This window comes from Piliocolobus tephrosceles, chromosome 20, assembly GCF_002776525.5.
Source record: "Piliocolobus tephrosceles isolate RC106 chromosome 20, ASM277652v3, whole genome shotgun sequence".
Taxonomy (NCBI): domain Eukaryota; kingdom Metazoa; phylum Chordata; class Mammalia; order Primates; family Cercopithecidae; genus Piliocolobus; species Piliocolobus tephrosceles.
The window spans coordinates 56,058,382-56,072,122 of NC_045453.1; the positions used below are offsets into that span (position 1 = coordinate 56,058,382).

Below are 13,741 nucleotides of genomic sequence, written 5' to 3' on the forward strand. Positions count from 1 at the left end.
GTCCGAGAGCCCCACGGGGGGACTCTGCCGGCCTCCTTCCCCGGAGGCCGACAGATTTCTCCCACACACCTTAGGTTACTAAAATAAACGTGCAGTTTTGCTGTTACACTTGCCTACCCGCTGGTTCTTTTGCGCCCGCTTGGCTGGTCTTAGAAAAACAAGACAGTAGCTAGGATACAGGCATACACCACCACACCCAGCTAATTTCTATTATTTTTTAAATTTTTTTCTTCAACTTTTATTTTAAGTTCAGGGGTATATGTGCAGGATGTGCAGGTTTGTTACATAGTAAACATGTACCATGGTGTTTGCTGCACAGATCATTGCATTATTATTATTATTATTATTATTATTATTATTATTATTATTATTTTTGGTGGAGATGTGCATCTCCTTATGCTGCCCAACCTGGTCTTAAACTCCTGGGCTCAAGCAATCCTCCTGTCTTGGCCTCCTAGGTGTTGGGATTACGGGCCTGAACCACCACAACCAGTTGATTTACCTTTTTGAAGGTACTAGTTCAAAGGTGAGTTTATCAGTGTATGGGTAATTGATAACAGGTCTCTTTTTTTTCAATATTTGCACCTTGAATGTATAAGATTTCAAAGTCAAGAGATAGAGCTTCTCTTTGTCTTCCACCCTTTTGCTTCCTGAAGCACAACTGTCTGCTAACTAAAAATATATATATATAAATGCCTTAAAACAGTTCTCTAGAAACTTCAGGTTATTATGAGCAACTATGAAGCTCTTATCCAATGTTTCAAATTCCATCGCAAACATCATCTCCTTTCTGAAGCCCTTTTTCATATTTCCTACCACTCCAAACACCTGGCAGAGGTAGACACCTTCTTCAGTATTCGTCAGCATCCCTACCATTCAAAGATAAAGTGTGTGCCCAGTTAATCTGAGTATTTTCAACATATATTATGGTGTCTAGTTCACAGTAATACAGTGACTAGTGAATAAATAATCCACTGGTGATTAATATGCATGAATGAATTAACAGACTCAGTGAACGCTTGTTTTTTAAGGGGGCAAAGGGTGTGCATTTTTTTAATATATATGTATAAAATTTTGAAGTTCGGAATACACTTTTTAACCCACTTCTAACCCAGGACCTTAGGGGATGGGTTGGACCTGTGTCACACGAACAACGGTAACCGTGTAATAAGTAAAACATAAAATTAAATTAAAAGCCTAGGACAGCCGGGCATAATGGCTCACGCCTGCAATCCCAACACTTTAAGAGGCTAAGATGGGAGAATGGCTTGAGCCCAAGAGTTCAAGACCAGCCTGGGCAACAAAGTGAGACTCTGTCTCCCCAAAAGATAAATTTAAAAATTAGCCAGGCATGGTGGTGCACACCTATAGTCCCAGCTTGGGAGGCTGAGGCAAGAGAATCACTTGAGCCTAAGACATCAAAGTTGCAGGGCGCCATGATAGTGCCAGTGCACTCCGACCTAGGGGAGAGCAAGACCCTTTCTCAAAAAAAAAAAAGCCTAGGACACATAATACGGATGAAACTCACAAACATGATGTTGAACACAGGAAGCCTGACACGAAATAATGCACATGGTCTGATTCCATTTATATAAAGTACGAAGACCAGCAAAACCCCTCTAAGGAGTTAGAAGATAGGATAATGGTTATCCTGGGCCTGGGGTAGTGGGATGGGCTGGCAGCGGTGATCAAAACTGAAAGGAATAACTAAAAGGGGTCACTAAGGGGCTTCCGAGGACTGGCGATGTCCTGTTTCTTCAACTGGGCACTCTTTATACACTACTGTCTTTATATACTCTGTATACAGGTGTGTTCAGTTTGCGAAAACTCATCAGCTATACATTCATGATTTGTGCTCTTATCTATATATAATGTGTATATGTATGGGTGTGTGTATATATAATACACATTTATATATACACAAGTCACTACATGTAATTAAAAGTTTAAAAATTAACCTAGGCCAAGAAGAAAGCTTAAAACCAGTTGAATTCTTTAGCACAATGCAGATATTTTCAACTGAAAAGAGAAAAGCCCATATTGGTATAAATAGACAGAGCCATAATTCAAGGTCACACCTAAAATGTTGACCACAGGCTGGGCGCGCTGGCTCACACCTGTAATCTCAACACTTTAGGAGGCCGAGGCAGGTGGATCACGAGGTCAAGAGATCAAAACCATCCTGGCCAACATGATGAAACCTCATCTCTACTAAAAATACAAAAATTGTAGTCCCAACTACTCTGGAGACTGAGGCAGGAGAATCACTTGAACCCAGGAGGCGGAGGTTGCAGCAGTGAGCCGAGATCACACCACTGCACTCCAGCCTGGGGACAGAGCAAGACTCCACCTCAAAACAACAATGTGTGTGTGTGTGTGTGTGTGTGTTGACCACAGTCGAAGTTCTAATGCGCCATGAGCAGGGTTTCCAGAGTGCAAACGTTAAATGCTTTCTACCCAGGATGAGAGCAGATTTGCTCATGGTGTTAAGAGGTAGGGAAGCGGGACCAGACGACACTTCCCGTCGTCCACAAACTCTACCAAATGAAGACTTTCTGTTTCAAGTTTTTAATGATTTTATTTTCATTATAATATCCTATATTTGCCAACAGTGTTCAACTAACCTTTTTAAATGTACTTTCAAACCATAATAATTCCTGAATATGGTAATGTCTAAGCAAAAACAGAGATTCAACTTTTACATTTTGTAACTTCTTTATTAAAATTTAAGTCTTCACAAGCCTTTTAATGCAAATCGCTGAAGCCTGTATTAGATTGCGTGAAATTCCTCCGTGGGATGGCAGGCATTCTCTCTCTACCTATTTCACAGATGAGGAAACTGTCATTTCCAGGTCTGTTTTATTCACCACAGGATTCTCGGAGCCCAGGCCCATCCGGAGGCCTGTAGAGCAGTAAGCACTCAACAAATGTGCATTAAATGAACAAAGGAAGCTTGGGGAGGTTGTGTAAACTGCCCAGGTCACCCACCCTTCCTGGGTGGCCCCAGCCCTCTTTGAAAATAAATCCAACAACAGGAAGGCGACTGGCGGGACCGGTGGTGATCCTGAGGTGAGCCACACCAGGTGTGGCCCAGACTTCCGCATGCAGCCTGCCCTTGGGTCTCCTGGAGTCTTCCCTGGTCGGGAGCCTCAGTCTTCTGGAGACTGACATCACCCTCTTACTCAGAGACGAATCTTTTTGTTGTTGCCACCACCTCGCAGACCACAGGTGCTCCGGGGCTCTTTCTAAAGGGAGACAAGCTGTTCTAGCCGGGAGGCTGGAGTCTCCGGGGCCTGGACGCACCCCGGGGTGTGAGGGATGGGTAAGCCTGAAAGGAGGGGAAGTGGCGCGGCTTTAATCATCTGGGCTGGTCCCCGGCGGGCCTGGGGGAACAGGGAAACTGGAGGCTGCCTTAAAGGGGCAGGATGAGACATCGCAAGAGGAGCTGCAGAGAGTGAGCGTGCGCCCCGGGTTCTCGCCGCCTTCTAACCGCAGAGCAGCCCTTCGGCCACCCTTTGCCCTGAAAAATCTGCAGACTGCGCCTCCTCTCCGCGGGAGCTAGACCTAGCAGGCCCGGGCTGGGCGTGCCCTCGCCTGCCCCGCCGCACGCTGCCCTCTGCCGGGCCGCTGGGGGCCGTGCAGTGCACCGGGCGCGCCGCGCCAGGCTGGGGGCCGGCACCGAGCCTCCGCGGGAGGTCCGGAGGCAGCTTTGCCTGCGCGCCCTGGCTCCAGCCCTCACCTGCCTCAGCCTTAGCTGAGCAGCCGCCGCCACCGGGCGCCCCCCGCTCCCCACTTCACCAGCGCCCGCTCCTCGGCTTGACCCGGGGTAGTTTGTAGGGACGCAGCTCTCCACGTGCGCGACTGCAAGGCTGGACGCTACAGGTTCCTGGAAAGGAGGTGGGTGCTCCGGGGCTAGGGCTGGGGAGCTGGAGGTTGGGAGGCTTTGATGGGCACCAGTGGCTCCTGAGCCCCCTTACCCCCTTTCTTTCTGCAGCCTCTTGTACTCAAATGGCTATTGATTGAAAATAATTTCGTCTGGATGTGACCACCTTCTCCGGCCCTATGCATCTGGCCGCAAAATAAACTTTCAGTTCAGCCGCAGGTGCTGCCTTAAAGGGAGTAAGGGGCATGCTTATCCACCCAACATCAGCCCCAGGATCCTGCAGAGCTGGCAAAAGACAGGTTCAGTGGCCTTCGAACACCAAGCACCTTCAAATCTTCCCGGGGAAGGGTCGGGGACTGTTTTCCCCTCATCTTTCCTCCTTCCTGCTCTCCATCCCTCCGTCCCTCCTTCCCTGCTTTCCTTTCTTTGATTTTCGGTGAAGGGCTGTTGAGTTTCACTCTGCCGGTAGCTTTGCTTCTTGTTTTGGTCTCCTTAGATGCGTTTTCCCGGCTGAAGTTTGCTGCTATCCTTAACAAGTAACAGCTTGCTGCAGACTAGACATTCACTCAAAAATGAAGGCGCAGAAAGATAGGAAAGGAATGCAGGAAAACCTGCTTGGCTAATTTTAGCCTGCATTTTGTTGTAAGGGGAATCAGCATCTATTGCCTAAATGAGGAGTGTTTTGATCACCCAGGTTAGGAAAAGAAAAGACCTTATATGGGATTGCCCCGTAAGGAATCACTTTTAAAAGTTATTTTCTTTATATACAAAACATTTTAAATAACTAGACCTCATAATCATAGTATCTGAGAAATTGTAAGGATCTTAAAGTCGAACAGTTCAATGCCAAGTTATGAGTCTGACGATGAGAGGATCTCTTTTTTGTCTCCTCACTGCGCAAGATTTGTGTTGATAGAAATGCTTAGTAAAGGCTACCGAGAACTTAGTTCATGTAGTTTGAGGAGTTTTCTTTCATTTTTTCATTGCAACATTATCAAAGTGGTTTCCCAGTGTGGTGGATAAGAGTTTGAAATACAAAGACCTGGATTTCCATCTGGGCTCCAGCATCTAACTTGCTTTGTGACCTCGGGCAAGTTGCTTCATCTCTCTGAGGCTGAGTTTCCTCATTTCTAAATGAGATTGCTGGGAGGATGAAAAAGGGATAACAGAAGACAGGAGTTAACACAGAGCACACCATACAGGTAATAAATGATACCTGAAGTTGATGATGACAGAAGCAAGCAGTTAGGCCTAATGCAGTCACTGAATGGCACTCCTCATGCAGAGGGTTCTGTGTGTGTATCTCTGTACACGGGGAGGAGACTCATTGCATCCTTGCATGCTTCTGACTATAAAAACATAAGGAGCAGCGGGGCACGGTGGCTCATGCCTGTAATCCCAGCACTTTGGGAGGCCAAGGCGGGTGGATCACAAGGTCAGCAGTTCAAGACCAGCCTGGCCAGCATGGCGAAACCCCGTCTCTACTAAAAATACAAAAATTAGCTGGGCATCGTGGCACACACCTGTAATCCCCACTACTTGGGAGGCTGAGACAGAGAATTGATCGAACCCGGGAGGCAGAGGTTGCAGTGAGCCAAGATCGTGCCACGGTACTCCAGCCTAGGTGACAGAGCAAGACTCCATCTCGGAAAAAAAACAAAAACAAAATAAAACAAAACAAAAACATAAGGAGCTACTTCTGAACTCTTAAATTTGATCCTCACCGATAAAATCTGTCCTAATCTGTTCAGATTTGCAGTGTTTGATTTATCTATGTAGCGTATTTTGAGATTCTCTTATGCTTACAAATGAGTTGTTTCAAATGAACACGCAGAACAGATATGACACTGGTTGTTTATTATTAAAAGTAATGTTCCTCAGATATTACCATCATCCCTGGTTTAATATTGTTCTAAATAGGTTAAAGGGAGGAACTCAGTATAGCCACAGACCAGCAACATCTGGAGTCTGTTAAGAAATGTTGGCCGGGCGCGGTGGCTCAAGTCTGTAATCCCAGCACTTTGGGAGGCCGAGATGGGCGGATCACGAGGTCAGGAGATCGAGACCATCCTGGCTAATATGGTGAAACCCTGTCTCTACTAAAAAATACAAAAAACTAGCCGGGCGAGGTGGCGGGCGCCTGTAGTCCCAGCTACTGGGGAGGCTGAGGCGGGAGAATGGCGTAAACCCGGGAGGCGGAGCTTGCAGTGAGCTGAGATCCGGCCACTGCACTCCAGCCTGGGCGACAGAGCTGAGACTCTGTCTGAAAAAAAAAAAAAAAAAAAAAAAAAAAAAAGTATGGCCCGTCCTTGACCTGCTGAATAGAATCTGCATTTTAATAGGATCGCTGGGGGATCCTATTAAATGAGATAAACGGGGATACACCTTCAGAGGAGCCCTTTCTTAGGAATTTGAGTGCATTGATGTTTCTCAAAAATAGGCTTTATGAAAACATGAATTTCTCATAAGCTGGATTTACACAGTAAAGTGAAAAAGACTCATTATCATTTAAATAATTTTTACTTTAAATGTTTAAAACGGCCAGGAGCAGTAGCATTATTTCTGTTTAAAAATAAGAGAGAACTGACATCTCAAGTTTTATTTCAGTTCTGCCAATTTTGGATTCCAGTGTTCCTGTTACCCCCTGAAACATTTCAGTTGTAAACATTCTTTCCTGCTGGCTTCTCCAAGGAGGGGAAAACTACGGGTTTGAAGTTCACACCTCCATCTGAACTTTGAAGAGTGAGCTTTTTGTATCTGTTACTCCTGTTTTTAAATCTTTTGACAAAGATGTATCCAAATACGGCGGGGCGCGGTGGCTCATGCCTGTAATCCCAGCACTTTGGGAGGCAAAAGGCGGACGGATCACGAGATCATCCTGGCTAACACAGTGAAACCCCGTCTCTGCTAAAAATACAAAAAAATTAGCCTGGCTTAGTGGCCGGCGCCTGTAGCCCCAGCTACTCGGGAGGCTGAGGCAGGAGAATGATGTGAATCCGGGAGGCGAAGCTTGCAGTGAGCCAAGATCACGCCACTGCACTCCAGCCTGGGTGACAGAGCCAGACTCCATCTCAGAAAAAACAAAAAACAAAAAAAGATGTATCCAAATACTCAATTGGTGCATTTAGATAATCAATTTTTACATGATATAGAACAATACGTAAATCAAATACATGGCAATAATTATTAATGACCTATATGCATTTAAGGTAAAACTATATGTTATAATGAATGAAATAGGAATTATTTTGCTTTTTTTATTTTTTGAGCTTTATTATGAGAAGATATAAATTTTTGTAGGAGGAATATAATAATATACATGTATTAAAGATATTAAAGATAAGAGGCTTTAATGACATCCTTTTTAAACATCAACTTTATTGAAGTATAATTTGCATACAACAAAACATGTTGAACTATAGTATATAAAATCTGCGCATTTTATTACATGCAAATTATACCTTAATAAAATTGATTTTTTAAAAGGTAACATAGAAGATTGCCTACTGCCAGAATAGTTGAGAGAAGGTCAAAAGAAGTCAACAGAGAGAAAATGAAGATTGAAGCATTGAGTGGCAAAGAAAATACATAGCCAAGTAGTCTTGGAGGAGTGGGTGAGTGGAAAAATCAAGTATATAAATTTAGATGGTTTGAGACCATTTTGATAAAACTTTTTGTCTTTAAAGTTAAGATGCTGAATTTAATATCTGGAGCACCGGGAACCTTGCAGAGTGTTTTGAAGAGGAGGTTACAATGAAAAAACAAAACAAAAAAGAAATTTGGCTCTGCGAGTCTACTGACACGTCCCGTTTCCTTCCCATATTCCAATCTATGTCTGTCTTTGTGTTCAGCAGACACCAGCGTTTGCCACAATGCTGTCATCCACTGACTTTACATCTGCTTCCTGGGAGCTTGTGGTCCGCGTTGACCATCCCAATGAAGAGCAGCAGAAAGACGTCACACTGAGAGTATCTGGAGACCTTCATGTCGGGGGAGTGATGCTCAAGTTAGTAGAACAGATCAGTAAGTTACTCTTGCTTTATGAATTTCTCTGTATTTGAAACCCTGTCTGTTGCATCACCACTAATGGCTGGTTTAGGTTTTTCGGATCATTTATCTTATAACGGCCTGGAGAGCAATCCCCCACCCCTCATCCCAGAGGAGAGAAAGAAATAGCCCAGGCCAGGTGCCGTGGCTCACACCTATAATCCCAGCACTTTGGGAGGCCGAGGTGGGAGGATCACCTGAGGTCAGGAGTTCGAGAACAGGCTGGCCAACATGGCAAAACCCCATCTCTACTAAAAGTACAAAAATTAGCCGGGCGTGGCGGTGGATGCATGTAATCCCAGCTACTCGGAAGCCTGAGGCAGGACAATCGCTTGAACCCAGGAGGCAGAGGTTGCAGTGGGCCAAGATCGCGCCACTGCACTCCAGCTTGGGTGACAGAGCAAGACTCAGTCTTGGGGGGAAAAAAACCTGAGTCTTTGGTGGCAAGCTAAAGTTCCCAGTAGCTATAATGCTGGACTTCAACAGGGATGGGACCCAATCCACTGGTGACATCTAATGTGACTTTAGGTAGCTTGGCATTAGACTACTGTGTTAATTCTCTGTAAATACTTGATAGCTTAGTGATGAATTGGTGCTGAGGAGTCTTTTAACACTTATCCATCATTTACTATGCTCCCTGTTTAAACAAAGAAAGAAATCTTCAGGGTCACACTCTTCACATCAGGAGTCAATATTGTCAACCTAGAATTTAATAACATTCTATTTTCTTTGTGCTTCTTTTACCTTCTATTTAAGACCTTAGATGCTGACTTTTCATTTGCTCTAGCGAGATAGTTTTTTGTTGTTTGTTTTTTTCAGTAAGTCCTTATTGACATATAATGTACATACAGAAAAATTCACTTATCATAAACAAGGCTTCACTTATTATAAACAGTTAAATGGATTTTACAAAGTCTTGTAACCACTCAGATGAAGAAATAGAACATCACCTGTTCCCCACCCAAGCCCCATACCCTGACCCCTCCCAGTCACTACCACCAAGGAAAACCACTCTCCTGACTTCTAACACCACAGGAATCATTGCTTGATTTTGAACTTCAGACAAATGAGATTATAAAGGATATACTCTTACACATCGACTTTCTTTTACTCAACATTATGTCTGTGAGATTTATCCATACTGTTGCATATTGTTTTGGTTCATTTTCATTGCCATATAATAGTTCATTGTATGGATATGCCACAATTATTTATCCATTTACCTCTTAATGGACATTTGGGTTGTTTCCATTTTCATGCACTTACAGACAGCTGCTATAACACCTTTCAGTGATCATTTCTATTGGGTGGTATAGCTCAGAGAAAAAAATGCTGATTAATAAGGCTTTTCAAAATAGTTGTGCCAATTTATGCTTCTACTAACAGCATTAAGAGGAGCGTTTTCTAGCTGCGAGTGGTGGTTCATGCCTGTAATCCCAGCACTTTGGGAGGCCAAGGTGGGTGGATCACCTGAGGTCAGGAGTTCAAGACCAGCCTGGTCAACATGGTAAAACCCCATCTCTACTAAAAATACAAAACTTTCCTGTAATCCCAGCACTTTGGAAGGCCGAGGCGGGTGGATCACGAGGACAGGAGTTCGAGACCAGCCTGACCAACATGGTGAAACCCCGTCTCTACAAAAAAATACAAAAATTAGCTGGGCGTTGTGGTGCATGCCTGTAATCCCAGCTACTCAGGAGGCTGAGGCAGGAGAATCGCTTGAACCCGGGAGGCAGAGGTTGCAGTGAGCTGAGATTATACCACTACACTCCAGCCCGGGTGACAGAGTGAGACTCCATCTCAAAAAAAAATTAGCCTGACACAGTGGCACGCACCTGTAATCCCAGCTACTTGGGAGGCTGAGGCAGGAGAATCACTTGAACCCAGGAGGCGGAGGTTGCTGTGGGCCAAGATCATGCCACTGCACTCCAGCCTGGGCAACAGAGGGAGACTCCAACTCAAAAAAAAAAAAGAGAGAGTTTCTAATTTAAAAAGAGAAAGAAAAAAACATTTAAAGAAAAATAAGAAAACAAAGATACTGGTAGCTCTAAATTTTGCAAAATAAAAGACTAAAAATTGACTCCAATATTGATGAAGGGGAAAGATTCTATTTTAATGCCAACGTTAAAGGAGGGGAAAGATTGACATTAATGCTAACATTGAGAGGGAGAAAATATTTTAACTCTGACTTCAATTTAGACACTTTGGATATGGCGGTACTGAGAAACAGTTGGACATTTCTGAGAAGAATGAAATGTCAGTTGTACAGTACTTCTGTGTGGACTTTGATTGAAGGCTATTGCTACTCCCTTGTGACACAGTGGTATAAGGATACATTTCTACAACAGAAATAATCTTGATTAAACAAAGTCAGATGTTTTCAGCCTTCTCAGAAAGGGCCATGGCACAGAGAGATTTTAGCGAAGAGAACTTTAGCATTGATTGTGAACACATGTTTATGTTTCTTTTCCTCCACAGTATCTAAATGTAAATGATGGTAAGGTTTAGTCCCTATTTTTCTTCCTTTTTTTTTTTTTTGAGACACAGTGACAGAGTTTTGCTCTTGTTACCCAGACTATAGTGCAATGGTGTGACCTCAGCTCACTGCAACTTCTGCCTCCTGGGTTCAAGTGATTCTCCTGCCTCAGCCTCTGGAGTAGCTGGGATGACATGCACCCACCACCACACCTGGCTAAGTTTTGTAATTTTAGTAAAGACAGGGTTTTGCCATGTTGGCCAGGCTGGTGTCGAACTCCTCATCTCAGGTGATTGCCTGCATCAGCCTCCCAAAGTGCTGAGATTACAGGTGTGAGCCACAGCACCCAGCCCTATCATTTTTTTTCTTTTTTAATTATTTTATCTTTAAATTTTTTATTTGATTTGATTTTTTAAGTGTTTTTTATTTTACTTCAAGTTCTGGGATACATGTGCAGAACATACAGGTTTGTTACATAGGTATACGCATGTCATGATGGTTTGCTGTCCCATCAACCCTGTCATCTACATTAGGTATTTCTCTTAATGCTATCCCAGTCCCTATGCTGTCCCTAGAGACTTTGGAAAGAAGCCAAAAGTTGTTGAGCCTTGAATTGTAAAAGGCCATGGGGACCTGAAGATCAGTTGTTGGTTTCCATTTTCGCACACAGTGAAATTGACTCTGCAACTCCAGAACCCTCCAAGCTGGGCTCTCTCTCATTTTACTATGTTTTCATTTTTGCAGACATACCCCAAGACTGGTCAGACTTTGCTCTTTGGTGGGAACAGAAGCATTGCTGGCTTCTGAAAACCCACTGGACCCTGGACAAATATGGGGTCCAGGCAGATGCAAAGCTTCTCTTCACCCCTCAGCATAAAATGCTGCGCCTTCGCCTGCCGAATTTGAAGATGGTGAGGTTGCGAGTCAGCTTCTCAGCTATGGTTTTTAAAGCTGTCAGTGATATCTGCAAAACCCTGAGTAAGTACCCAGGAGGGGCCCCTGTGCCCTGTAGACTCTTGCAAAGGAAGACAGGAAAATTATGTGTGCATTCTGCCTACTTCAAGCAATTGGCTAGAGAACATTCACCTATTAGGAAGCACATGCTTAAGCCCTTCTGGGTATTGCAGCCATTTAAGTGGAGTTAAGCCAAGTAGAACATTATTGACATAAATCAGGTGCATCTCCACAAAGCTTAAAACTATTCCAAAAGAGATTTGTAAATAGACAAGATAAACCATTAAGATTGCCCTCCCCATTTATTGATCCAAGCTATACTCAAACATTATTGTACAATATTTAAGATTAAAAAGAATTGTATTAAATACTTAATCACCATAGAGTTATGTGTCTCTATTGTTTCTGAGATAATGGTGTTCCAAAGTCTTTATTGCTTAAGACCTGGTTCAAGTAAATAACTCTGTCCCCAAAAATCACTTACGAAGTGATTAAGCAGAAAAATGTACTTAATTGTGAACTTAAACCTAATTATTTACAGATTTGGTATCCTATAATTTAACAGTCATAAAGACAACACTACCCAAACCAATTTTTCTTTATAAAACTCCATAAAGGGAGGGAAACACACCCTAAAGGTATTCTCATTTTATAATTTTTGAAACTATTATAGGCGTATTCATTGGTTCCAAAATCAAAAATGAACATTTGAACCCAAAATAGATAATATATAGTGATATATAGTGAATAATCTATTTTTCCCATTAAACCGTAAAGTATTCACTCATTCAGCAAATATTTATTGAGCACCTACTGTGTCCCAGGCATTGTGGTGAGAGCTAGGGATATAGTAGCAATACAGAGCTAAGATCTCTGCCACCTGGAGCTTGCATTTTAGCAGGCAGAGACAGACACTAACCAATACATGTAAATGTAACAAATTTTAACATATAAATGTAACAAGTTAAAAAAGAATATAAGAGGTTAAAAGGGGATAGATAGTACCCCCAAAAAAGAGAAAAAGCATCAGCAGGATTGGGAATGCCAGGGTTGGGCAATGGGGGCTGGTATGGTAGATGAAATAGGGTGAGGGCAGAAACCATTTCCTGAGCATTTCTGCATTCCTCACTCCAGTCACAATGCCTAGCACACAACAACTGTTGAGTGAACAAATGAATGGAAACTTTCATTACAGAATGTAAGTTGCAATCTTTTCCCTGGTGTGCAAATGGCAAGCATGAGGACACCTTGTGTTTTTGGTAATATTCTAATGAGGATTTGAAAACAAAGTAAATGATTAAATAAAATACTATATTCCACACACCGCAGTGGACTGGAAGCACACATCATAGCTGAAACCAAAAACGTAAAGTTTTCAAATAAACAGAAGCAATCAGATGTTCTCTTTTCCCGATTATCTCTTTGTAATAGTTTTAAAGGTTCAACTTGGCATTTCTAATCATTGCATTTTATATCTTATCAATTGAAGTGAAATCAAATGCAGCAGTTTAGTGGTTTTCCCCTTGAAGAACAGAAAAGATATAAATCTTGACCTTGAAGATAAGGTGTTTCTTCTGTTTCATTGTTTTGCTTTTAGTGCTCACAGTGAAATTTTTTATTCATGACCGGGTTTGTGTATAAATTATGCATTTGGAATGGTCACAGGTGTGTTGCAACCTGACAGTCCTTGGCTGCTGGGGAGAGTCAAGTTAAACTGCTAGGCTCAGTCTCAGCACTGAGCAGTATATGAATGAAACGATGACAGAACTTAATGGAATCAGTGCACTTACCTTCAACAAAGCTGCTCAGAGACTAAAAGTCCAAATTAATTGGCTCTTACTTGGAATGATAGCCACTAGTGCAGTTAAAGGTTATCAGCAATTCTGATCAGCAATTATAAATATATTTGATTAATGGGGGAAATGGAGATTATCATAGTTTCAGTTCCCAGAAGCAGACCCTGAGATAAGGATTCAAGTACAAATAGTTTATTTGGGAGGTGATGACAGGAAATACTGTTGGGGACAGGGAAGTAAGACTGAAAAAAGAAGAATGTCACCAATCAGGTTACACTGCAGCAGCTGGCGACCTCTGGGAGACAGTGTAGACACAGCCTCATGGTAAGGATGTTTATGCAGCACCCTGGACAGTCACTGAAGGCCGCTCTTGGGGAGCGTTAATTCCCTGAATGTGTAGGCTGTTGCAGTGCAGACCCTGGCAAGCCATCAGAGCAAAGCCTCTGGCAGAAAGACGCATGGTCTAGATTCCACCAGAACCCAGGTGTGCTGAAATGGTGAGGACCAAGAAGAAATGGGCAGGGCATGAGGGCATCGCCACAGGGATGAAATGAGCTGATGGGCAGTGTGTAAAAGAAAGACTTT

General features: G+C 43.1%; 1 protein-coding gene across 1 annotated transcript in view; it reads left to right on the plus strand.

The window, feature by feature from the left end:
* Nucleotides 1-3,846: 3,846 nt before the first annotated feature.
* The window catches only part of FERMT1 (fermitin family member 1), a 52,027-nt gene continuing 42,132 nt past the window's right edge, over nucleotides 3,847-13,741 (plus strand). Inside the window, exons 1-3 of the mRNA XM_023217966.2 lie at nucleotides 3,847-3,897; nucleotides 7,735-7,906; nucleotides 11,151-11,384. Of these exons, the coding sequence (XP_023073734.2) occupies nucleotides 7,756-7,906; nucleotides 11,151-11,384 (385 nt within the window). The 5' untranslated portion in view covers nucleotides 3,847-3,897; nucleotides 7,735-7,755. The remainder of the gene's footprint in view (nucleotides 3,898-7,734; nucleotides 7,907-11,150; nucleotides 11,385-13,741) is intronic.